The 25220-nt window shown below is 35.7% G+C and overlaps 1 protein-coding gene across 5 annotated transcripts in view; it reads right to left on the minus strand.

The window, feature by feature from the left end:
• The window catches only part of Ctnna2 (catenin alpha 2), a 1042262-nt gene that overhangs the window by 50707 nt on the left and 966335 nt on the right, over positions 1-25220 (minus strand). For all 5 annotated transcript variants that reach the window (XM_090336597.1, XM_090336596.1, XM_090336594.1 and 2 more), the window contains 3 exons: positions 15767-15918; positions 8587-8700; positions 1278-1459 (listed from right to left, as the gene is read on the minus strand). In XM_090336597.1, the coding sequence (XP_090192723.1) occupies positions 1278-1459; positions 8587-8700; positions 15767-15918 (448 nt within the window). The remainder of the gene's footprint in view (positions 1-1277; positions 1460-8586; positions 8701-15766; positions 15919-25220) is intronic.

The raw sequence follows: 25220 nt of genomic DNA on the forward strand, positions 1-25220 counted from the left end.
TAAATGATGGCTCAGACATTTTTTTCCTAAGGTTACTTTTTGTGAAGTATATTTGTATAGTTGAACACTAACCCAATGTACAAATTTGAACTTCTAATGAGTATGATGACATTTCAAAGTCTTGAAGGTCACCCTTACAACACTGAAGTCATTTAATTGAAGTCAAAAAAACAATTTTAAAATATTTTGGGGGAAAAATAGCCAAGCAGTGTCATTAGTACATATTGGTCAGAGGCAAAGGGTAATAGTGGATGACTCAGAGATGTTCCATATTTAATTACATCCTATAATCAACTCTGTCCTTCTCTTATTACAAGCATTTCAACAACCATTAAAAACTTTGTTAACCAAGTGTGATGCATTGACATTATTTTACGTCTTACATAGTGTTAATAGCAAATACCATGTTGAATCATTAAAACATCATTGTGTGTATCTTTAATGATACCATAAAATAATTGACATTTGTTTGACAACATAATTAATACTTGAATTACTTCTTTGGATGTAAAAACTTTGGACTTAATAAGACAAATGTGATCTCATCATTTTGTAACTAGAAAGACAATAAGAGACTTGCTCCAAATCACCTGATATTCTGACTCAAAATGCTGAGACCTCTTCATTGAATTTTGGTCTCCCAGAAATTTGTTCCCGGTGTGACATTAAGGACAGAAAAACTGTACTCTGCCTTTACAGAAGAGAGCAAAAGCCAATGATAGAAGTAGAAATGACCTCTGATGAAGAAAAACTGACAAAATTCTGACTTATCTCTGGAATTATGAAAAGCACTGTTCAGAACTAAAGGCCATAGCATATATGATTTTCACTTTCCTTGTCACTATTCTGGAATCTGAAATTTTTGTACCCAATTCCTTGTAAACTCCTTGCTGAAATTCATGCTAGATCATGAGATAGTATTGATATACATACATGCACTTCCTTCCAAAGGGACAAAGATAATTTCCTTTATTTTCAGAATGATATTTAAGCATATTCCAAATCAGCACAGATCAGAGGCGAGCCATCCATCTCTTAGGAGCTTGATTTTTATAACAACCTTGAGATAACTAAAATAATGTCAGTTATAGAAGTGTTACCTTTGTCTACACAAACCTATCTGCCAGAAGTCCAGCCCATCATTTTGATTTATGCATATAAATTTCCAATGCCACCAACTTGGATTTGAGAAAGCATTTTAAGTTTTCAGCAGGCTTTCACTGCTATCGGTATGGGTTGAATGAGAAAAACTTTGTCTCCTTGTCTTGGGTCCTCACCTTGTGAAGTCTGTCATCTCCATCATGATCATACACATCTGCTTGGCCAGAACAATGATATCATTACCGCTGTCATCCCACTTGGCCACCTCAGCATCCAGCTTGCTTTTCTCCTGGTGGAATATCTCCACCTGCTCTGCTATTTTTGCTTTCTCTTCCTGCGGTAATTGTGCCATGATGGCCTGTGAGATTTATAATGGGGGGGGGAAGAAAGTGTTACTAATAGTGACAAAGGAAGTACAGACTGTATGATGACTCTATCCTGTGGATGGCAAAACTGGACCTGGAAAAGGTTTATGCACCGTCTATACATAATGAAAAGTATCCATCACAGAGACCATAGAATACAGGCTGGCCAGGTCTCCTAATTCCCTCTCCCCACTCCCATACATATGCACTGACAGTAACAGAACTCCTCTGTCTCTTTGATGACATATGTTTGTTCAAAAGAATCTATTCTTGACAATTTTTATATTTGGTCTCAGAAAACTTTTACCAGATGAAAGAATGTACCTCTTTCAACACTGAAATATGTTTGTAAAGGGAAAAAGAAAAAGAAAGGCCTTCTGTTGCTGAGGACAGGAATTTAAACAATATATGAGCATCCAAATAGAGTAGGAAGATTTTTAGGATTGTATATGAAAGTATCCAAAGATGCCAAACAACTGCTCTCCTTAAGGGCACTCCATGCCATTCCTAACCTCTGCTCTCTATCACCTTGTAGGTACCCACAGCCTCTTGGCAGAGAGGATTGTAATAGGAGGAAATTATAGGTAAGTTTTCTCTTTATGAAAATACCAGATATGTTTCAGATCTGGGAATTTGGTGAGTTTGGGAATGCTGCTATAACCTTCACTGAGCATTCTCAACATACTCCCAAATTTGAATTTTGGTAAGCATCTTATTTTATTGCTCAAAATGTTTCCAATTTCAGAGCATTTCACATTTTGGATTTGCACATTGAGAATGCTCAGCTTGCACAGAATCAGGAAAGAATTTTCCCCAATAGTTGCCAGGTAAGGAGATGTAGACAAGAAAGAATATTCTTTCTTATCATTTATAGATTCTTCCTTTGCAAATATTGCCAACTCTAAATTGTATTTGTAAGCACAAAGATCAATACTTGAAACACTTTTGCAGTCACTTGCAAATGATGGTAAAAGCAGCAGCAGCAGCAGAAAGAAAAATTGAGTCACTTGACATAAATATACCCAGATGAGGATGAATAAGACAATTCTTTTCTTTTTCCACACTTTACTATAAACAATTGTTCTCTCTGTGGTCTATTCAGTGCTTTTGGAGTTGGACATTGTGCTGTTTGAAAATGGTACTCATGCACAGGGTTGAAGAATATAGTGTCCCTAAACACCAGAAAGCGGTGTAGCACTTCATGGAGAGAACATGGGTGTTGAACAGCTGTGTTGAAGCACTCATTAGTGATACTGGCCTTGAGTTCACTAAGATTATCAAAAATAGAAAATGTTTACCTAGAAACATTCATTAAATGTGGTTGTGAATGGACAGGATCAAGAAAACAGTGAATTACAACTCTCGGGAGCCTTACTCAATATCCTTTGGGAGCAATGATTAAAAATCCACTCATTAAGAGTTCACAGTTACTTTATAGACCATAACTACCACCCATAATGAGAATTGACTATGTTTGCTAAACACCTCTTGTGAAGCAGATTCTAAGTGAAATGTGCAAAATTTACCTTATTACCCAAACAGGAGCCCAGGGAGATTCCTTCCGCACCTCCTCTGGGTCTGTATGCCTGTATTTTACAGGAGACCTGAAGAGCACGAGTTGAGATTCTAGATTTCTGTAATAAAACTATGTTAAGTACATACATGGATACCAATATCCATGTTGATATTTATTTCTGTCAAATAAATCTACACAATCATTCTAGTACAGCTGTTATTCCTGTTCTACTAATGATGACATCTAGGCCTAGAGGAACTGATTCCTGATTTCACACAATTTACAAGCTCTAGAAATGAACTCAAACCTAGGTTAATATAATTTTAATTATTAACTACTATAAAAGGCCATAGACCACACAGGACCCTCTACACAGGATTCTCAGCACTGTGGAGCAAAGGAGTGAGCCTGAAAGCACAAGGACTACCCACCATGCTCAACATTCTTGAATTGAGGCTTCATGTAATGAAAAAAAGGGACATCTTCATCTGATTCACATATATGTGTTCTATTATTTTGCTATCAGATAGTCATGTGTACTAACTTTAATATCTGCCTACGTCTTACCTCATAAAATATGGGTATAATGAATATTTTAAAAGCAGACCAATTTTAATGCTATCCTTAAAATTTTGAAAGTTCTATACTTCAAAAGTTGGAGTACTTTTATGGACTTAAATGGGGGATATTATGCAAGTTCAACATAAACATGCTTGTAATATTATATTAATTAAAGGTAGATGTTTTGTTACATTTTTTGATAGATTTACAAAAATTAAACATGCATTTTTTTCTTCAAAGCATCCTTGCCTGATGCTCCAATGCTGCCTTGCCTTTATAAAGCCTTGTCATATAAAAGAGCTTATCAGATATTTTTAAGACAGCAAAGGTCCTAAGCCACTACTACAAAATACATTTACTTCATGCTTCCCTATTAAAAGAATAAATACATACAAAGCTATTAGTAGACTCCAAACTTGTAAAGTCTGAAAATATTCAGTGCCCAAGTAGAAAAGAATGCATCTTTCATTGTCCTCCAAAGATTAACTTATGCACTGGAAAGTATACATTTTTTGTCAACTATGATACTTGAATTTTCATTGCACAATTCAGCACTTAAATATTAACTTTCTTGCTTTATTCTCTCATAAATTTCTACTGATGCCCTGACCATGAGCTCTTGATGTATTCTTTTTTCTTTTTCTTTCTATTTTTTTCATTTTTATTATAATTAACAGAAGGATTACAGTTATATTCGCCAGATATAAGGTGCATTACTTCATAAACCTTGATATCCCTTCTCATATTTTTGTCCTCATTCCCCTCCCCCCATTTCCCACTCTATTTCAAATAAACAAATAGACCTATATACAGTATACCAGATAACAAGGTAAGATACTGTAACAATATGAGAATAACCAAGGGACAACAAAAGAGATGAGAAATAACAGTACATTAACATCAATCACACATTATTTGATATATTTCTTTAAGATAGAGATATTCACACCCTGCTCAGAAAAGAAGCGCAATAAATATCATTTGATTGACTGCTTTAGTATTATTGCATGCATTCACAAAATGAACATAATTTAAGAGAAGTTGCCAGTTAGACAAACATTTCCTAAGGACACCATTCTGAAGTAATACCAGCACCTCCGAATGGATTTGCAAAGGAAGATGTTATTTTGGTTCTAAGGTTCTCGACCCTCATGAAGCACTTAATGGGGTGTGACTTTAGGGCAAATGTCATTACATTTGCTTCAATTTATGTAGCTATCAGTGAGCTGAAATCTTTTCCTAAATATTTTTAAATGCTCTTGGCTTTTAAAAATTCATAATTGACCTTTTCTGGAACTGGAATTTAAAAAAAGGTTATCTATAAACAGTAGATCACAAACTGCAAAATTTGCAAGTTAATCAAATTAAAATTCAACACGTGAGTTTTAATTAGGTCTTATCAATGTAACTCAGCAGTTTGAAATGTTAACACATTAAAGCCAGTCTATCTAGAGAAAACAAAGTACTGGCTACCTTAAAATTAAATTCAATATAAAATGTAAGAAATGAAGTTGTCACTCCTTCAAACTATGAGAAAGTGAGAAGAGTTGTTTTCAAGGCCAAAGAGCAAAAAGACAAATCAGCTTCATTGTCTTTGTGAAGTGATTATGTGGGGCATTCAAAGTTTCTGTTGCTACTATCTGCTTCAGCCCAGCATTTCTGATGGTTTATCCAGATTTTCTCATCCAACTAGGGACATTCTTATCTATGAAGATATGTCTTCACCTCAGGTTCTCAGTTGTACCCTTCAGAGGAAAAAATACCAATACAAACCGGAAGCCATTCACCTTGATCTCAATTTCAACTTCAACCTAAGTCTCCAAGAACATACTATTTTCCCCAATGTTTGCTACTGAAGCATATGGGTCACCAAATTCACATAAATGGATCAAGAGTTTAACATCAAGGCCTCCAGTGTAAAAATATTGATAAATAATGATAAAATGACACTGGAATTCAAGGTTCCCTTTCCACTTACTTTCTTTAAAGTAGAATAGCAAATCTAAGTCTTAAAAGGATCAGGCCTTTTGACTTACCAATCTCAGAGTGTATAATGAGTTAGAAGATAGAGGCAATTTTTCTATTAATTCCAGTAAAACCTCCCATAATTGCCTGAATTTTCCAGCTTTTTAAGATTAAATTATTTGGCAAGTTTCCTAATGAATTGCCATCTTAAGCTAGGAGCAATGGCATTATCCTTATCACAAACACAATCATCTAATCATCCTTGAGTAGCTCTATGACCAATTCTGTGATGTTTTATAACGTAGGACATTAGAATGCCCTTGTGATGTAAAAAGCTATGTGTCTCCCCTGCAACCACAAAAAGATGACACATGAAAAGGTTCAGAGTTCCCCTGAAGTCACACATCTTTGCCAAATTCATAATGAAAGACCAAGTCTACATGATTGCCTGTGATATGTTCTGTTGCTAAGGGAATGTTCACCAGTTTTCCCTGACTCGATTTAACTGTCATACTGCAAAGAAAGAGTTCATAGGTATCATACCTAGTCCTTCTTTGGTTGATCTCTGGAGTTAGTCTTTTTAAAGAATGACACTAGTTGTGCTCTCTGTGCAGGCCAGTGGGTGAAGGGTTGGAAGTATGAAGCCGGTAAGGAGGATGAAGAAAGGAATGTTGTAAGTTTTGCAGAATTGAGAATTATATGGGCAGTGGTGGGTTGAAACAGGGGGTAAAGATGTTGAAGTAATGACACAAATGGAAAATGCATTGTACACATCAACTGCCATGTTACCCGCAGAAAATTCAATTCATAACCTAACAATAAGATAAAGGAAGGGGTAGATTGCAAGGGATGGTTGAGAATATTGAAAGAGGTTACATTGATCAAGATGCACTTTATTCATAAACTGTTTTAATGAAATTTGGTGAATGTCAATTCCTTTGTACAACTAATAAATAAAAAATATTTAAAATTAAAAAAAAGACATTATGTCTAAGATCAGAGTGAGATGACCTCAATGTGTGTATTGTATTTCTACCACCAACATTTATTCATACTCCTATTTTTTTCTCTAAATATCCCTTAATATGTTCTAAATACGGCAGCAGACTGGAGTAAATAAAAGAAATAGAAAATACACTTATTCTAGTATTTGGGTGTGGGGAACATCACATCAGGGAAATGGCTTGGGACCGCACCTAGCTGAGATGGTGCCTACCGCCTGGTTGGAAGGTGTGGCTGTGGTTGCATCCTCCCCTGGCCCTTCCCACCTTTATACTGATTGGCCCCTGCATCCTATATTAGCCCAATGTTCTTCCGGAATAAAAGAGTCTTACCTTGAGGGGAGTCTCCCTGGTGCGTCTAATTGTCCTCCCTCCGGAGAGGGAGGGCTGGGTGGCCCTTTCCTTTCTCGGTAGTGTTCTCTCTACCCCTCTTGTGGGTCAGGAGGCAAGAAGGACTAAAAACCCCGACATCTGGGAACAATGTGGCAGGGAATACTAAAAAGTTTGTTTTCTACTTATCACCTTTTCGATTAATTTCCAGTTTTAAAAAGGAGAAATTTCTGTGCATGAGAATACAAAATAATGGCCATGTCCATGGAGGATGCTCTGCTGAGAAAAGCCAATGCTCTATCAAAGATAAAGTTTGTCTTAGTCACAATTTTGACAAGCTTATCACATTTTGTTACTTGGAAGTTTGACCCTCTATCATCTTAGCCATTCAGTGCACTCTCTATTTCCAACTTAACAGCCGTAATTCTATGTCTCTGATTTTGTCATCATGTAATTACAGGCTAAAGTAAGCTGACTCAATAAGTAAAGCTGTCTGCTGCAAGTTAATCATGGAAAATACATGACAGACCTCAAAGACAAATTTGCCAAGTGCTTGATAAAAGGATTTTGCTTTAATCTTGGACCATGTTCATCTTTCATAAAAAAAATTCTCAAAAAAAGACAATAGCAGGAGGAAGTGATTGATACAAAGATGAACAGTCTCAATTTGTTTCCACCCATTATTAAAGGGTGAATGAAACAAAAGTGTGTTTAGACTATATCCTGGTAAGAGTCTCAAACTTTGCTTCCCAGGAAAGTCCTCAGAGCTCAGCCTCCTGAGTAGCTAGGATTATGAACATCAACCACAAGGGCCCAGTTAATATTTCCTATTTGGAGGCCTTTTTATTATAACGTCTGACTGGTTGCTTCCTAATTTTCTGTCATAATTTCTAAGGTAATGTGAGCTTTCTGGAACTTTCCATATCCCTTCCCTAGCAATTCATCAGCCATTTCTCTCTCAACTTCATGCTTTAATTCACATTTTCTTAAGTTCAAGAAAGATTTTGAATATGTAATTGTAAGAAAAATAGAATATTGAATTATCCATTGTACTGCTCACAACTTGCTTTCATTACCCAACCTACTGTGCAGTCAATTCAGCTAATCTCATTAATCTAATTTCACTAATTTTGGTGAACAATGTGATAGAAAATTCAAAGATTTGAGAGACAAAGCTAGTACTTTGAATTACTGTCTGCTCCAGCCCTTAAATCAGCTCATTTCTATTATGCTTTTCTAATTTCTTTTCCTGTAATATGACAGAAGATCTATCTCTGACAATGTAGGTAACAAAGGATTAGGCAATGATCCACCTTTATCAATAGCCTTGAACCAATAGAGTTTTGAGGATCTCAAACAATAACCTGGTCAATAAAGTAGTATTTTGCTTCTCCATTTGCATTTGGACTTTTTTTAAAAAAACAGATTTGACTCAGTTGAAAGGTGACTGTGCAATGGAAAAATTGAGCACTCACTTGCTTCTGTCTCTTCATCAACCCAAATGCTATAAAAACCCTTATACACATTAGAGTTTTCTTGATGCACCCTTTCCATTTCAAATGACAAGATTAAAAGGAACCAGAGTAGTCATGGATAATCTGCTGGGTAAAATGTACACTACTATAGATAACCTCAAGCAAAATTTCTAATACATGAAAGTTTTTAGGTCTTCTTCTCTGGAAATTAGGCAATTCTACAATCAATTTTGTGAACTTAGCCATGGTGTAGTCAACCCAAGTCCTCTTACCCGTGCACTCTGCCCAGCAATGAGCTGGTCATCTTCAGTCTGAACACTTGTCCGACTACGTACATCATAATCTTCCTGCTCAAAGTCAGAATCATCTTCTAGTTCTTCTGGAGTCTAAGTATAAAGATGAAAAGAGAAACATTTAAAAAAATTATGTTTTGAATAGGTATTTTTCTTTTATATTGCATCGGCTTCTAGCATCTGACAAGTGCATAGGCTTCAAGTATTTGACAAGTCATGTAACTATGTGGGTGGATGTAGGGTGGGAAAATCATAAAGATTTGCTACCCTAATTTACCTGTTTTAATACATTTTACTTATTGCTACAGTGGGTGTAGCAATTCTTCGTTGGACTCCTGACATAATGTGATTTCTGACTTTAAGAAAAAAATATTTGTATGTGCTTTCTACAAGTCTATTGTAAGGTAGAAAATAAATATAATCAACAAACATGTACTTTGTCTATAATGTTTTTGCTCTTTCAATTCTATCCTCAAGAAGCAAAAGTCCAATGAGTGGACTTGATGGAATATAGAATTTATCCTTCACCCAGCCATTAGGTATAAAAGTTATAATACAGTCCATAGTCAGCACCACTCGAGTGTGAACCCTTGTGTAAGCATGTGAACTTTTGTAATAGTTGAGTCTTAACCCCTCCTGTGTCCATTGGTTCTGATTGCTGTATTAAGTCATCCATTTCCTATATAGTATCTTAAACATAGGATGCATCTTTAAAATATTTGACATCAGTAGGATGAGACTAAATGAAAGGATCTCTAGGATATGAAACAAGAGCTTTATCTTGTGTGATTGTTGTTCTTAATGTACTGTGTTATTTCTCTTTTGGTGCCCTTTGGTTAATCTCATATTGTCACTATACCTGAATGTGTTATTTGGTATATTGTATATATGTTTGAGTATTTGGAATAGGGAAGAGAAGGGGGAAAGCAAGATGATTAGGAGGAGTGGGAGGAGAGAAATAGGGAAAAAATCATGAGATGGGGTATCAATGTGTGAGAAGAAATGCACCTACTATCTTGTGAATGTAACTCTAACCCCTATATACATTACAATAAAAAATGTAAAATAAAATAAAACAAATGTTTGACATCATATTGCTTACAATTTTGAAATAAATTATTTTAATAATTGTTTTAAAGTGATATATTCATATTAAGTGATAAATAACATTTTGTCCATAATATCAATTTCTCTTAAACTGGCATAGGGAAATAAGGATCATTCTTTACTAATAGATGAGAAAACCCAAAATTCCGAAAAATTAGGCAACCACTACATGTCCCTGTGTTAGTAACAGAACTTATACCTAAATAACCCTAGAATATCTGACTTTAAACACAAAGCTCTCCATTGTTGTTGTTTTTGTACATCATAAATTAGGTTAGAATTGAAGCTATAAATGGTATAAACAGAAGAGAACTAGACTAAGATCCTTTCCAATATACAAAATCCCTGTTGAAGAAAGACAAAAACATGAGAAAGGGTAGCAATGTTTGTGAAGTAATGCACCTTCTAGCTGGTGAATATAATGTAACTCTCCTATTAATTACAATAAAATATATTTTAAAAAAGTTTCTAGGCAGGTTTATAATGCCAGAAAGTGTGCATGCAGAAAAAAAAGAATGAGGGGCCGGGAGTTTGGACTAGTGGTAGAGTGCTTGCCTAGCATGCATGAAGACCTGGGTTAATTCCTCGGTACCACATACATAGAAAAAAGCTGGAAGTTGTGCTGAGGCTCAAGTGGTAGAGATCCAGCCTTGAGAAAGTCCAAGGACAGGGTTCATGCCCTGAGCTCAAGCCCAGGACAGGCAAAAAAAAAAAAAAAAAAAAAGAATGATTTCATTAGCCAAGCAACAAAAATCTTTCCCATCTCTAATGGCAGCAATACTGCCATATACATTTCTACAACAATAACTCTAGTGAGTTTCTTAGTACTCATGTGGGCTCCATTTTACTGTAGGAAACAGAAGTAGGTGAGACCTCAAATTACATAACCTTTCTTGATATAGCGAGTCATAGCATGTCATGTATCACCCACTAAGCTTACTTTACAAAGGCACACTCAAGAGGTAAGGAAGGTGGTTCCCCAAAAGAGATGGCACCAGGGAAATGAAGCAGTATTAGATCTTTCAAGTAGCCTCATTAAGCTGTTCTTGGCAATTGTCTTGCTTTAAAAGAGTAGAGCACAAGCTATACTGATGATGTAGTTTCCATTTCTTACACAAAGGGCATAGTTTTATTCCTCTGAATGTTATGTGCCTACCTCAGTGTAACTCATCAAGTGTGGTTATTGATGGAGGCTTAAGACTGGTCAGACAGGCATAAAATAGGGTCTTTCATGCCAGAATCACATCATGCCTAGTAATTTTCCATGTTTTTGGCATAGTACTTTTAGCTAGCCCTGCTAACCTTACTAGCGTCCACCCACTTATCTACAGATGTTTTATTTTCAATTATAGCAATATTAACAGAATGGGAGGAGAGAGCTTTTCTTCCCATAATGCATTCAATAAAGCAGGGGTAGGGTAGATAGAAGTTGGTTCCAATAATTGGTTATACTGTCATTGTGGACAGACACAATGTTCTTTGATCATTCCTCACTCTTCTGGGATGTATAGAGAAACAATTACAGCAAGTTGGTAAATTCTGCTGACAGATGAGATGACAAGATTTCAAGTACTTTTCATCATTATTTCTTGAAAGGGAGAGAAGTAAAAAAAAATCTTAATAGAAGAAAGCAATGACAGGACCTATAGTACTGTGTATAAACATTTCAGTGATCGGTGTATTTAATAGATGAGTCAATAACAAACACAAACTGGTTAATAATGATGCACCTTTACTCAAGGGACTTTAGCCTAAGATCTACAGGATAGAAAATGATTTAAATAAAAGTGATTATAATTTAGATATGGACTCAAGAGTAATTTTGTTCTAACACTGAAACTCATGGGCTATATGTCTTTGCCAAGTTATTTGGGTTGTTTGTTTGTTTGTTTGTTTGTTTGTTTTGTTTTTTGCTGCTGTGTCTTCTCACTAATAAAATGGAGATTATAATCACTACTTACTTTGCCTGCCTCACAGGATGCAAATTAAAATGCTTCTCACACTAAGAATGAACTGAATAAATGATAGTAATAATTAGCCTGTTTAAAAAAGCATAACACCTAATACAACAAACAATAACAGTAACAATAGCATTTATTTTATTTGCCATCTACTATGGGACTTACATATAAAACAAAAGGATTCAATCTTTACAACTTAATGAATTAAATTTAATTCTTATTTTTGTAGATGAACATACAGGTTTTAGAGGTGGTAAGTCAATTTTTCATGGTGCCAGTTAGCCAGTGGTACAGCAAGTAAATAAGTTGTGGTTCCTGAATCTGTGCTCTAAAGCATCACAAATACCACCAGACAAATGGAAAAAAAATAGATTCATGAGGTAGAGGGAAAACAGGCTTGCTCAGAGATAAAACAGAGTCCCAAAAGGTAAAGGTTGAACAGCAGGAAGGGAAAGCTTTTGATTCAGCAGGGGTTTCCTGTAGCTTTTCTGGACCACTCAGATACCAACATGACCATTAACTATGTATAGATTACTCAGTCTAGATGATGGAAATTTTAACCCTTCAAGGTCCTATCCTGCAAATGAGTGTGTGTGTGTGTGTGTGTGTGTGTGTGTGTGTGTGTGTGTACACCCATGTGTGCCTACTCTGGGGCTTGAACTCAAGGCCTAGGTGCTGTCCATAAGCCTTGTTTTCCTCAAGGCTATGACTTTTACCACTTGAGCCACAGCTCCACATCTGGCTTTATGGTGGTTAACTGGAGATAAGAAACTCAGACTTTCCTTCCCAGGCTGGCTTGCAACTGCAAAACTCAGATCTCAGCTTTCTGAGTACCTAAGATTGCAAGCAAGAACCAGTAGCACCAGGCCCTTTACAGGGCTTTACTTTACAGGGCTTCTTTGTTCTCAACACTTTCAGAATGGCACAATGAGGCTTACTGGAAAAAAAAGTATTCCCTACTTGTTTTATAATCTCTCTTTTTTCTTTTTCTTTTTTTTTTTTTTACTTTTTTTTTTTTTGGCCAGTTCTGGTCTTGAGCTCAGGGCCTGAGCACTGTCCTTGGGCTTTCTCAAGGCTAGAGCTCTACCACTTGAGCCTCAGCACCACTTCTGGCTTTTTTCTATGTATATGGTCCCGAGGAATTGAACCCGTGTCTTCGTGCATGCTAGGCAAGCACTCTACCACTAGGCCAAACTCCTGGCCCCTATAATCTCTTTTTTCTATACAATAGAATTTGTTAAGTGTTGCACACTTTTTTTTTTTTGCCAGTCCTGGGCTTGAGCTCAGGGCCTGAGGACTGTCCTTGGATTTTTCTCAAGGCTAGAGCTCTACCACTTGAGCCTCAGCACCACTTCTGACTTTTTCTAAGTATGTGGTACCAAGGAATTGAACCCGTGTCTTCATGCATGCTAGGCAAGCACTCTACCACTAGGCCAAATTCCCGGCCCAAGTGTTGCACACTTAATTATTATATTCACAAAAAAATCCCAAGGAAATATTTAAGTACAAAGTGAAACCACTTGGGAGACAAATAGAATTTTTTTAAAATAATGTGTATATATTATACATTTCTCTCTTCCCCAATTTTAAGTGGTATGAAATCCATGTGATCAAAGTATTTGAAATGTTGAGATGGAGGAATGACACTTCATGTGACAATGATATGGCATTTTATCTGAAATTGTGTGTGTGTGTGTGTGTGTGTTTTTACAGCTCACGAATGAATAAATGAATGATAGCTATAAAATTCCTCAGCTTCTCAGAGAAGTGTCTGTCACAAAAAATATGAAGGCTAACAAAGCAGAAAAAATGGCAAAAGAGGGAATATGTCTTGAAGATTATAGTGGGGTTCAGTGCCAAATGCTTTGAAAGCATAATGTTCATGGTCTATTACCTTATTTCACCAGTTAGTGTGTAATGGGAGAAATGGACCAATTTGTTATGGGCTTAAGACACTGTCTATCCTTTCATTTCCTCCTCTAATTTTCAGATCCTTTTTCTGTCATCTTCCCATCCTCTGAGACTTCTCCCTCCCTCCCTCCTCCTCTCTCCCTTGTTCTTTCCTTCTCTCACTCTCCTCTCTCCCTTTCCCCTTCTCTCTCCCTCCCTCCGCCCCCTCCCTTTCCCTTTCCTTTTCTCCCTCCCATCCCCTTACCCATTCTCCCCCCCTACATACAGTATATTAAAGGGCAAAGAAGACAAAATTTCACACTCCAAAAACTAGCAGACATTAACAGTAACTAGTGTAATATGATATGATCACAAACAGTTTTAGTTCCTTAGTGCAGCTAAAGGGTCAATGTGAGGAGATAAACTTTCAGTCAGGCCTTGAAAGGGGGCCAGACATTTATGGTACAAAATGGACAGGTTAAAAGGACAAGAAAGCAAGATCATAGCTCCCAAATTCCAAACCAGAACTCTACCTTGTAGAAGTGTAATTCGTAATATCCTGTACAGTTTATCAAATGCTGTGAAACTATCATGAAAGATTTTAGTGTGGGGTGAAGAGCATTAAACTGACTTAAAGGTGAGATCAGAAGAAGAAGTTTGTCCTCTCAAGTGGAGTTGGTGGAGGGTTTTGGGTGCATGTGCCTGTCAATAAAGAGCATGAGACAGAGACCCTTTCGGTGTTGCTGTGCTCTAGTTTGCTGGCATCACTGCCAATGCACTTTTATTGTGGATGTTACAGGCAAGGAGGACTTAGGCTAGATTTAGTAGACTCAAGGACACAATGATTTAGTGGAAAAGCAAGACTGCAGATGAAATCCTCTAAGATACTCAGGGTATCTTTTCCAGGATATATTTACATTATTTTTACAGTTACTTCTGGAAAGCTTTAAAGACTGTATACGTATTATATGTGATGATCAAGATGAATATACATGTGTTATGATGTTGTTTGGTTGTTAGGAAGAGCTTTGGGTTAGATGCTCCATCATTAGTCAGAAAGTGCCTGCTTGCAGTGCAGAGAGAGGCATTCAATGACTAATCTCAGAATCAACTGTTAAGGTGAGGATGAGGATATGGCATAGGAATGCTTCAACCAGTATCTAGGCCATGACGTCTGTGGAGCTAGTGGGTGCTTTAAATGTCATCAGTGTGACAAGCTGAAATAACATGGACACGTTTGGCTGAATAAAATAGTCAAAATTAACTTCATTTTTATTTGATAGTGAATACTAAAATGTCTATACTGTTTCATAGTGTATACTAAAACATTTTAAATTCAAAATGTGGGTCATTTATTAGAGATCATGGCAGAACTCCTTCTCTGCTACATTCATAATAGTCATAAATATATTAGTGTTATCAACTGTGCTTCTGGCTATATAGTTTATTTGAAGAAAGGGTTCTGGGGATGGTAAAATTGTTTTGAACACTTTTAATACACTAAACTCTTGGTAAGGGAAGGGGTGAAAAAATTCATATAATGGAATACTGTGCAGCAATTAAATAGAATTGGTAAGCCATGTATCAGAGATAGATAAAGGGATTCTGGGTGAGTAAGTAGCAAATGATACAATAGAAGTTTAAGCACCAATCACAATGTTTATCTTCTAGGTCTGTATTTATATATAATGACTGACATGATGGTTCAGAAAATTCTTACATATCTGACAACAGAAGTCTGAGGTTGAGAAATAGTGAGGTAGGTTATGTAAAGCTATCTAACCTTATTTATAATGTCAGAATTCATTTTTTACAATGAGAATGTATTTTTTTAATTAATAACATTACTATACTAAGACTACTAAGAGGAATAATCTCCATTCCAGCTCATGATTCTCTGATGATCCTGGTGGGAAAAATCTTATTCAGCAAGAGGCACAAAAGGAAAGTTACCCCAAATCTCAATGTAACTGAGGAATAATGTGTGCAAGAAGCAAACAGGGTATCAGATTTCATGATTCTCTGTGCTAATTTGAGCTCATGAAGCTCAATGATCATTTTACACATAATATCACTTTGACTATATTACTAGTCAACTATCTTGCCAAGTTTTATGAATAATAGTTAAGGAAGAAAGAAATTAACTGCTTGGCATCCCTTGTAGCAGTTACGTTCAGCTCTGAGCTAGAGGCCTCACCTACCCTGATCATCAGTACAGCTTTTCTGATGTCCCGAACTCCATCGTACACCAGGCGAGAGGCATCAATGAACTCATTTTCCTCAAATGGTTGGGGGATGTTGGCACTCAGGGCTTCAATGGCAACCTCGACTTGTTCAGCAAAACGTGGCATCACTGGGATAAACATAGGGGAAAATTAAGCACATTAGGCAGTTCTCTCTCACGCTTTCTTACACCAGCCCATGGTGAACATTGGTAAACTAGTTCAGCTCAACTTGCTGGTCTTTGTGTTACTTCCATCAGCAGAAGATACAAGCTACTCCTCCATTTCTAGAGATGGTTTGTAAAAATGATAACTTGCAAAATCATCTAAGATAGTGTGGAATAACTTAACAGTATGGATTTCATATTATACCCACCTGAGTTGACTTCTAATTCTGCTAGTTATCAACTGAAAAACACTTTGGATGAATCTTCTCAACCCTTCTAACCCTGCTTCCTTGCTTATGAAATAGGATGAAATCTCAGTCCTAGGGCTCAGTAGGAGTGAACAAATTCAGATAATTAAAATGCAAAAGTATTGTATGGGATGTAACTTTAGAAAGTATCACCAACAAGTTAAATAGAAACAAAAGACCATAGTTGGTCAATAGCAAGTTTTTAACCCCCTGGATGCCTGATAAAATATGTAGGCCATCTTCCTTTTGTCAGGAATATAGGAGTGGGGTAGAATGGCAACAGAATCTGGACTAGGAATATGGAATAGGAAAGAGGACAATCACAGGTTATTTATTCTCCAGAAAGACCTATATAGAGAGAAGGCCAATGTTCTATTTCGTCAGATCACATTGATATGAAAGAAGATGCAAATTAAAGAATGTAGGGTGCTGACACCTCTTTCTTCTCACCAGGACACCTGCATACCCAGTGGAGGTTGTTGGAAAAATAATCATTGGAATGCCTGACATTTTTCCAGTGACTACTCAGAAAATGCTGCTCTGCTGTTTCATGGGTTCTTGAAAATTGTAATTCAATTTTCCCTGCTGTTACTTTTTTAACAACCAATTTCTATGGCAAAGGAAAACCAAAAATATGTAGCTCATTTTATTTATAAGGACAATAAAGTAGAAACAAATCATCTATTTCCCTTTCTGAACTTTTATGCTTAATTCATCTTTATACTCCTTTTCATCCTCTGTATTTTCAACATCTACTTTAATCTCTAGTGTGAGAAATTCTGCAAAATTACTTCTCTCTCTAGGGTCAGAATATCCAAGTTAAAATATTCCTAGAAAAGTAGTTCTACCAGGAAAAGTAAAACAATCTTTAAAAAGGAGGGAGTGGGGACTGGGAGGTTGGCCTAGTTGTAGAGTGCTTGCCTAGCAGGCACAAAGAACTGGGTTCGATTCCTCAGTACCACATACATAGAAAAAAGCTGGAAGTGGTTCTGTAGCTCAATGTTAGAATGCTAGCCTTGAGGAAAAAGCCCGAGAACATTGTTCAGGACCTGAGTTAAAGGCCCAGGACTCGTAAGAAAAAACAAAAGAGGAGGGAGGAGGAGAATAGAGAATTAGGTTCTATTAAAGAGTAGTTTCTCATTTTCTGCTATCAAAGCCAAACATACTTGCATGGGGGATCTTCCTTCTGTAGCTAAATTATTTTTCAAACTATTTAAAATTTTCATTTGGGCTTTTGAACTGCATTTAATGGAAGGATTTTGACAATATTGAGTTGCAAGTTGAGGTGAGTTATGCAATAATTATATGGACTTATCCTTACAACATTGATATTTCTATCAAAACATAACATTTTGTGCCATAAAGGCATATGATCATCATGTTAATGAACAGTAAAATAAAAATTTCAAAAAATATATAAACATAACTACATAGACATAAAAGTCTATGATGGGCTATATACTCTATAGATGTAATGTTTTATTACATATACTAACTTGTATTTATGACATACAAACCCTCAGCTTAATTTTAATTATGTTCTAAAACCTATGTGCCAGTGATTGTATGTAGAGATTCCTTTGAAGTATGATGTAAAAATCAATGTTAATAAATTCTTTAATAAAAATATGTTCTACATTTCTCTTTATTTTTTTCCAGAATTGTGTTTTCAATTCAGGGCTTTGTGTTTGTTAAGCTTTTTTTTTTTTTTTTGCCAGTTGTGGGGCTTGAACTCAGGGCCTGAGCACTGTCCTTGGACTTTTCTCAAAGCTAGAGCTTTACCACTTGAACAACAGCACCACTTGTAGCTTTTTTCTATGTATGTGATACTGAGGAATCGAACCCAGGTCTTCATGAATACTAGGCAAGCACTCTACCACTAGGCAAAACACCCACCCCCCTAAGTACGCTTTCTAACCATTTGAGCCCTAGCCCATTTTTCCTTCTTTTAATTATATTTCTATTATCTTAAAGTAGTTGTAGGAAAGGACTACCATTCAAAAAACCTTTATGCATACCCTTTCCCTCAATTTCCTTAATTTTGTAACATATGGATTGAATTAATGCATTCTCCATACTCCTTTCCTCTTTTTCATTTGTCCTTCCCCTATTGACTCCATCTCCACCTTTCAAATACTAGTTTCTTGCTCTTCATTTGGTTTAACTGTTAGTCTTTTTCTCTTTTTTTGGAAGCGCTGTTTGAATTCTACCATGAAAAATACCCTATTTCAGTTTCAACATTTTCATACAAACCTAGTTGTATGTTTACCCTGGTCTGTTTACTTATACATTTAGTAATTAGTTTTGGTTTCCCTATGAAAGAAAACATGCAGTTTTTTTTTCTTTCAGCACTCGATTTACTTCACTTAACATAACTTTTTTTTCCAGGTTCATTCACTTCTTTTCAAATAATGTACTTTTCCTAATGGAAGAGTAAAATTCTATCGCGTATGTACATACACATACACATACACCACATTTTCTTGATCCGTGCATCCATTTGAAGACCTAGGCATTTTATTTTTAGTTTTTTAGGGGTCATTGCAAACAAATTAAAACAATGTCATTGAGTTGTACACAAAGGGGAAACAGTTCTTCAAATAGGAGTGCAAATGGATACATTATCATTATGGTCAATACTATGAGAAAGTCCAGTAAAATGAAGCATTTCAGTCCAGTAAGTCAGGGCTTTATCTATGATGCAGCCACATATTATCATCTAGAGAGATGCTGTGAGACAGGTTGAAATGCCTCTTACACTGCAGTCACATGAATGGCTTTTTGTCGCTGTAGCTACAGTTGGGTCCCTGTTAAGGTTTATATTTCTATAGCTAAGAAGAATATGATATAAAATTTGAGTCTGAAAATAACCATCCTCACAGGATTCCATCAACATGCTCTACCCCAGCCTTACTGTGAATCTTCCAAGCCAGAAGAAACCATTATTAGATGTTCACTGCATACCCACCAGTCCTTTAGTTGTGCTAAATGAAACAGTCATTTTTTGGAGAGTCAAAATAGTATACTAGGTAACTCTAGAGGCCAAAGTTTGAACAGAAGAAGCAAATTGAAAAAGAGATGATTTAAAATACCAACACTACCCAAGACTTCTATTGTTATTTAAACACATCTATGGTTTTTCTGTATTTTTTCCATGTTCTGGAAAGCTATATATCAATTTAAACAATGTTTACCTTGCAAGCAAGAGAGTAAAGTCATATGTTTTGGCAGTCTCTGCACATTCTGTAAAATGGAATCATTTTAAATTCAGATACTTAAAAAAGAATAAGCAATTGATTTCTCAAGTTTTTATTTCCTTGTGGAAAAGACCTCTGGAAAACAAGACCTAGAACCTAATAGAAACCAATTTAATCAATAGCATTAAATTGTATGTCCATCAGATATTGGGACTGTGAACAAATGCTTATGTTCTACCTTTAATAATGTCAGAAGGTTGAATTCTCTAATTCCCATTACCCACTCCTTGTCCTCATAAATATTTCTCAAGCATCTTGAAGAATTTGTGTTGGATCTAAAGGGGCAAGAAATGTTTGATACCCATATTTCTATGCAAGTTTATCTTGAAGAAATGAAAAGAAGAAATGTCAGTGGGTCACAAATTATTTTGATCCAACTACCTTCGGGCCCAACTCTGTGCCACAGGCAGAGAGAAAAATAAAAGTTAAAACAAACCGTTTTCACAAGAGATGTTGTAAAACCCAGAGCTGGAGAAGGCCCTTCTGTTTGTACCAGCATTTAGTACAACCTTTCGTGAGATTTGGATGGCATGGTCCACTTGTGTGGATAACAGTGTTCTACTGGCATCATAAAGATACTGGAACAGAAATGCCATCAATTAAAAAAAAACTTTTCATGTTGCTCTTTCCTGGTTTACTTTCATACTTTTGTTTTCAAAAGCAATAAGTCAGAAGCAAGAAGTTTATAAACTACAGCTGGGTCATAGTTCAAGGGACATGTCTTGCCTAGCCAATATGATTTCCTGAGTCTAGCCCCAGTATTACAGAAGAAAAAAAATGTATAGAACAATTATCTATCTAGACAGAACCTTATGTATCAGTTTAACTATGAAGTCTTCCAATGTCTTGTTAATATCTGGGGAAAAAAATAATCCTGAGATAGAAAAAAAATGCTACATATAAAATCTTGGTTTGGTCTCACTAATTAAGGCAAAATATAGCATTTGCCTTTGTGATTCACACATTATATATTAACAAAGCTCCTGATACAGGGTTACATAAGTAGAACTTCTTTCTACTTTTTCAATTACATCCAACAGTAAGGGCACTATCTTGCCATTATTTATCAGAAATACTGAATTGTTCTGTAAAGCTTATGTCCTGGGAAAGGTAGTCAACACTGTAAATAAACTTTTAAATTCTAACTATATTCATGCTGCTTATCATGCCACCAAATGATGACATTCCAGGAGTAATCAAGAGTTAAGTATGCATTTAAAAAAAATCAAGGTCACATCATTCCTACATCAACTGACATTCTAAAACTTAGGTGAGATAGTCCTAGAAAAAATTCTCCTGAGATCTCAAAGGTGAAGTTTCATAGCCCCAGCAAGTTAGTGAAATGAAAGAAAAGTTGAACTGAGGTGAAAGTTGGACGGCTGACAACCATAAAGGAAAAATCCAAGGTTAACCAAAAGGAATAGAGATGAACAACCAGCCATCACTCAGCCACAGTCTACAGTCCATATTCTAGCTTTAAATGCCATATTGATTTGCTATAAAGCAGAAGGAAACTATAAAATTCACTTATCAAGCTACAAACACAAAAAACATCTCCTACTTTCCTATAGTTTCTGTACTTCACTATTTAATCTCACTGTCTCTTCTTACATACACTCAAATGCTGCAATTACATTGAATTATGTATATGTCACCAGATATGACATGGAGATAAAACATGTCATATTGACATACCCATGAATTATGTATCTTCTCATACTGAAATAAACTTCCTTCTCCTTGGACAGATGAATACTCCCTCAATTTTCAGTCTCCACTTTAGAATGCCATTGTGAAACTATCTTTTAAGCCCTCATTGGACTTCTGTTATGCAGAAGGTATCCAATTTGGAAAAGAAGGTTTTGAAGAATGGGATATGGGGGAAAAATTCGGAAAACTTATCCAATATTTTTGGATAGTATTACCATTTCACATTCTCTTTTTTGCCCATCATTCAATATTCCTAGTCTTTTAAAGGGTTTGTGTGTGTCATAAACCAAGTTATTAGTGGGCATTGTAACAGTGACCAGAAAAATCTGTGCTTAGAACCCTTTCAGAGCTAAACATTTTGAACAACAAGATTGCCAATTCTATTGTTTACTAAATAATCAAATCTGAACTGGCACATCCACATGCACGGTTGTTATCCAGTTTTATTGGTATAATCAACCCATACTCAGTTATATTCTTCACACCAATTTTATTACAGAATACAGAGAAAATTGACAACACTTCTGAGAGATAATAGTAAATAATATGAAATAGAAAGATAAGGATATTTGAATAAGCTTAACAAGTAAAGACATATCAAGACTTTGATAGAACTGGGTAGGCATAAATACAGTATACTTTCCTATTACAGATAGTCATTAGCATTTTATCAGATTGAATTAAGAAACTATTAAGAGTAATGTTATCCGAGTAAGTAAGGTCAGAAAGTATTAATTTGAGAGAACACTGACATTATCCAGACTTCCCTATACAAGTAAAGTGTTGTACATACTACTACAGCTAAAATATCCTTCTTGAGATACAGAGAGTAATGACTTTTATATCTGAGTACAATGTAATCTTTGAATTATTTACAAGCTTCACTTTTCTATATACAATTCCCTTACTCTATCCCCTTTTATTCCTATCCAATTTTATAATTACCTAGAGGCAATCTCAGCTTTTTTCATATTTTTGCCTCCCCCGACAGCATCTTACATAGCATCATTTTAGCACAATGGATCTTTTACAGTCTGGAAGCCACAGAAAAAGAAAATAAGGTCATCATGCCAGAAACTGAGTATGTCCTTATGCGGTCCATTTTGTCCATTTTCCAGACATCCTAATATTACATTCCAATCATGCTACTCATCATTGAGTCTCTACCTCTAAATTTGCAAATGTGGGTTTGTGCTAACATAGACTCTGTGAAAGAGTCAATAGTTCGTTCCTCTCTGAATATCAATGCTGTGTCAACCCTCACAATGAATGTGCACTTGACTCCCAAGAACATGTTGAAGGAGCTGGGAAAGCACTCTGACAAAGATATAAAAAGAAGCAGATCTTAAGGAACAAAAGGCGAGTGGTATCCTTAATATGTGGCTATTAAATCCAAAGAGTACAAGAGCGAGGACTCAATAACTGCATACCCAAAGCTATAGACATGGTAATGGAAATATAAACAAAACTATATAGACATAAAACCTATGACTATAGACATCATGTTTTATTTCATTAATTAATATGTTTCTATGACAAAAAAAAGAAGCAGGTCTTCCTAGTTATCTCAGTGATTATTTTGATTAACATCAAAATAAAGCCAGTTGCCATGTAGTAAACCAATGTACAGAATAGTCTACAATGTTAAAAAAAAAAAAAAAACCCTGAAAGGCCTTTGGTCATCACCCAGGAAGTAATGGTGACCCTAAGTCCAACAACAAATAAGAAAGAAAGACCAGTATCTTGATTGCAGCTTTACTTAAAAGATCTGCAGGCAATGATACACAACTTTTGGCACCGACTCATACATTCCTCTTTGCAGGTAATACACTTAGCCTTTAAATAGGTGGTGGTACAGCCATACTGATTCACCACCATCAAAAGCAGTCTTTGTGGGAAGGAATGAAATTTAAGGGAATAAGAACAACTCTCACGACTGTGCCATTTTCAAAATTGGAGGTTGGTTCTCCTCATTCTAGAAAATGAGCTTCCTCAGTTTTATATTTTCTCTACATCTTAGTAGTTTCAATATCCCATTGTGCAATAAGCAACTACATATGAAATCTAATCTCAGGGAAATATTAAATAATCTCATGTTTGTGTAACTTTTATTTTGGTTTCCACAGAGGGCAATGGTCAATATCAAACTTTTTTGTTCCATTGTGACTTCACCACATGAGGGGAAAAATATGTTTACAAACTCAGAATTAAGGAAGAAGTGACATTGACCAAGATGTAGTGTACACCTAACCTCAGAATAACAACCTCTTTATACAACTAATTAATAATTTTTTTGAATAATTAAAACTTTACAAGAAAGGTGAGAGAATTGAGATTCAAGACCAGTTTTTCCAGGTCTGATGAAATATACATTCCAGTAAACCTCTCAGCTTAATCTAATATTCCTATGAAACTATTTCCTATCCCAAAGTTATTCCAATCTAATTATTTAGCTCACATTACTTTGTTGCATTTAAATTTTGAGTGAAGTATTTTTGAATGCATTTTAAACTGGTGTACAGGCAGTGTAAAAACAAATCTTAAGCAAATCTTCCTCTAAATTTAAATCCTCTGTCCATGCTAATGGTGTAATATCTTCACAATATGATCTTGATAAAGTTTCACCATTCTGGAAAATGTAAAACATTTAAATCCAGGAGCCAGAACAAAGTAGCCCAGGTTAGTCTGCTCCTTATTCTATCTATTTGTAAAGAATTTCTGCCTCTCTAGATAGCCATTTCACCTTGTAGGCTAATCCAAGCTCCTCTGCCCTGTGTGTGTCCTTTGGCTCCCTTTCATCAACATCAGTCATCTCTTCTCTCCGTGGGAGTTCTTAAAGGCTGCCATTTTCATAAGTTCATGTTTGGAAAATTATAATGTACATTTCCAACATCAAAATCAAATTCAAGTTCCAGAAGGCCATACATAACCCATGAGCTGAATTGTTTGATAAAAGATGAAAAAGAGCTGCCTTGAAGAAGTGGGGGTGAGGGGGAGGAACTCTAAATTCCAATCACGTTAGCAACCCTGAGAGAATGAGGGAGCATCCATCTGCTCTTGTCTAGACACAAAATCCTTTCCCTAACAAAACAAAGTGCTTACTTGGAAGGATTTCTTGTAGATTAAAACAAGCATTTCAAGAATAATCACAAATAGATTGTAACTTAAGAGGAAAAGGACAGCATATTAAGCACCAAAACTTGAATGAAGAAAGAATTGAGTACACAGCCTTATTTAACTTGTAGTGTTCGTCAAAAGCTAGTTTGATAAGATTTGAATTTGTCATCTGTGCAGTTTAAATACTTAGATTGCATTAAGATGTAGTAAAATATTTGCTAAGAAATTCTTACTCATGACTTAAAGGATCTTGATTTTGAAATTAACTATTAACTATGTAATTTTTAAGGAAATGGTAAAAATCACTAAAAATAAAGCACTGTCATAGTTTTCCTTTACATTGATAAACACTTTTGAGTTTCAACTCTTTTTTCCCATATATTTTTTATTGTAATTAATAGAAGGGTTACATTATACTTGCCAGATAGAAGGTGCATTAATTCACGCACATTGATACCCTTTCTCATGTCTTGGTCCTCATTTCCCTCCCCCCCATCCCCACCCCTCATCTTGTTTTCCCCCCTTCCCTATCCAATTTCAAATAATCAAATACAAATATATCCAATATATCAGATAACAAAGTGAGATATTGTAACAATATGAGATAACCAAGGGACAGCAAAAGAGATGAGAGATAACATAGTACATTAAGGACAACAATCACTCATTATATGGCTTTTGTTTCTATATCCTAGAGGTCCTTTCATTTAGCATCATCTATTTGGCCTTATGTATCTAGATTTTGCTCTATTTCAAATCTCTGCTAGGAGAGCCCAAGGTTTCTACTGATTATGACAAATTAGGGAAATCATTGAGCTTATGTTCCTTTGAGTCTGGCTTACTTCACTTAATAGGATTTTTTTCTAAGTCTTTCCATTTCCTAACAAATGGGGCGATTTCATATTTTATGACAGCAGCATAGAATTCCATTGTG

This window comes from Megascapheus bottae, chromosome 7 (assembly GCF_031878675.1).
Source record: "Megascapheus bottae isolate mThoBot1 chromosome 7, mThoBot2.hap1, whole genome shotgun sequence".
In the NCBI taxonomy this organism is placed as follows: domain Eukaryota; kingdom Metazoa; phylum Chordata; class Mammalia; order Rodentia; family Geomyidae; genus Megascapheus; species Megascapheus bottae.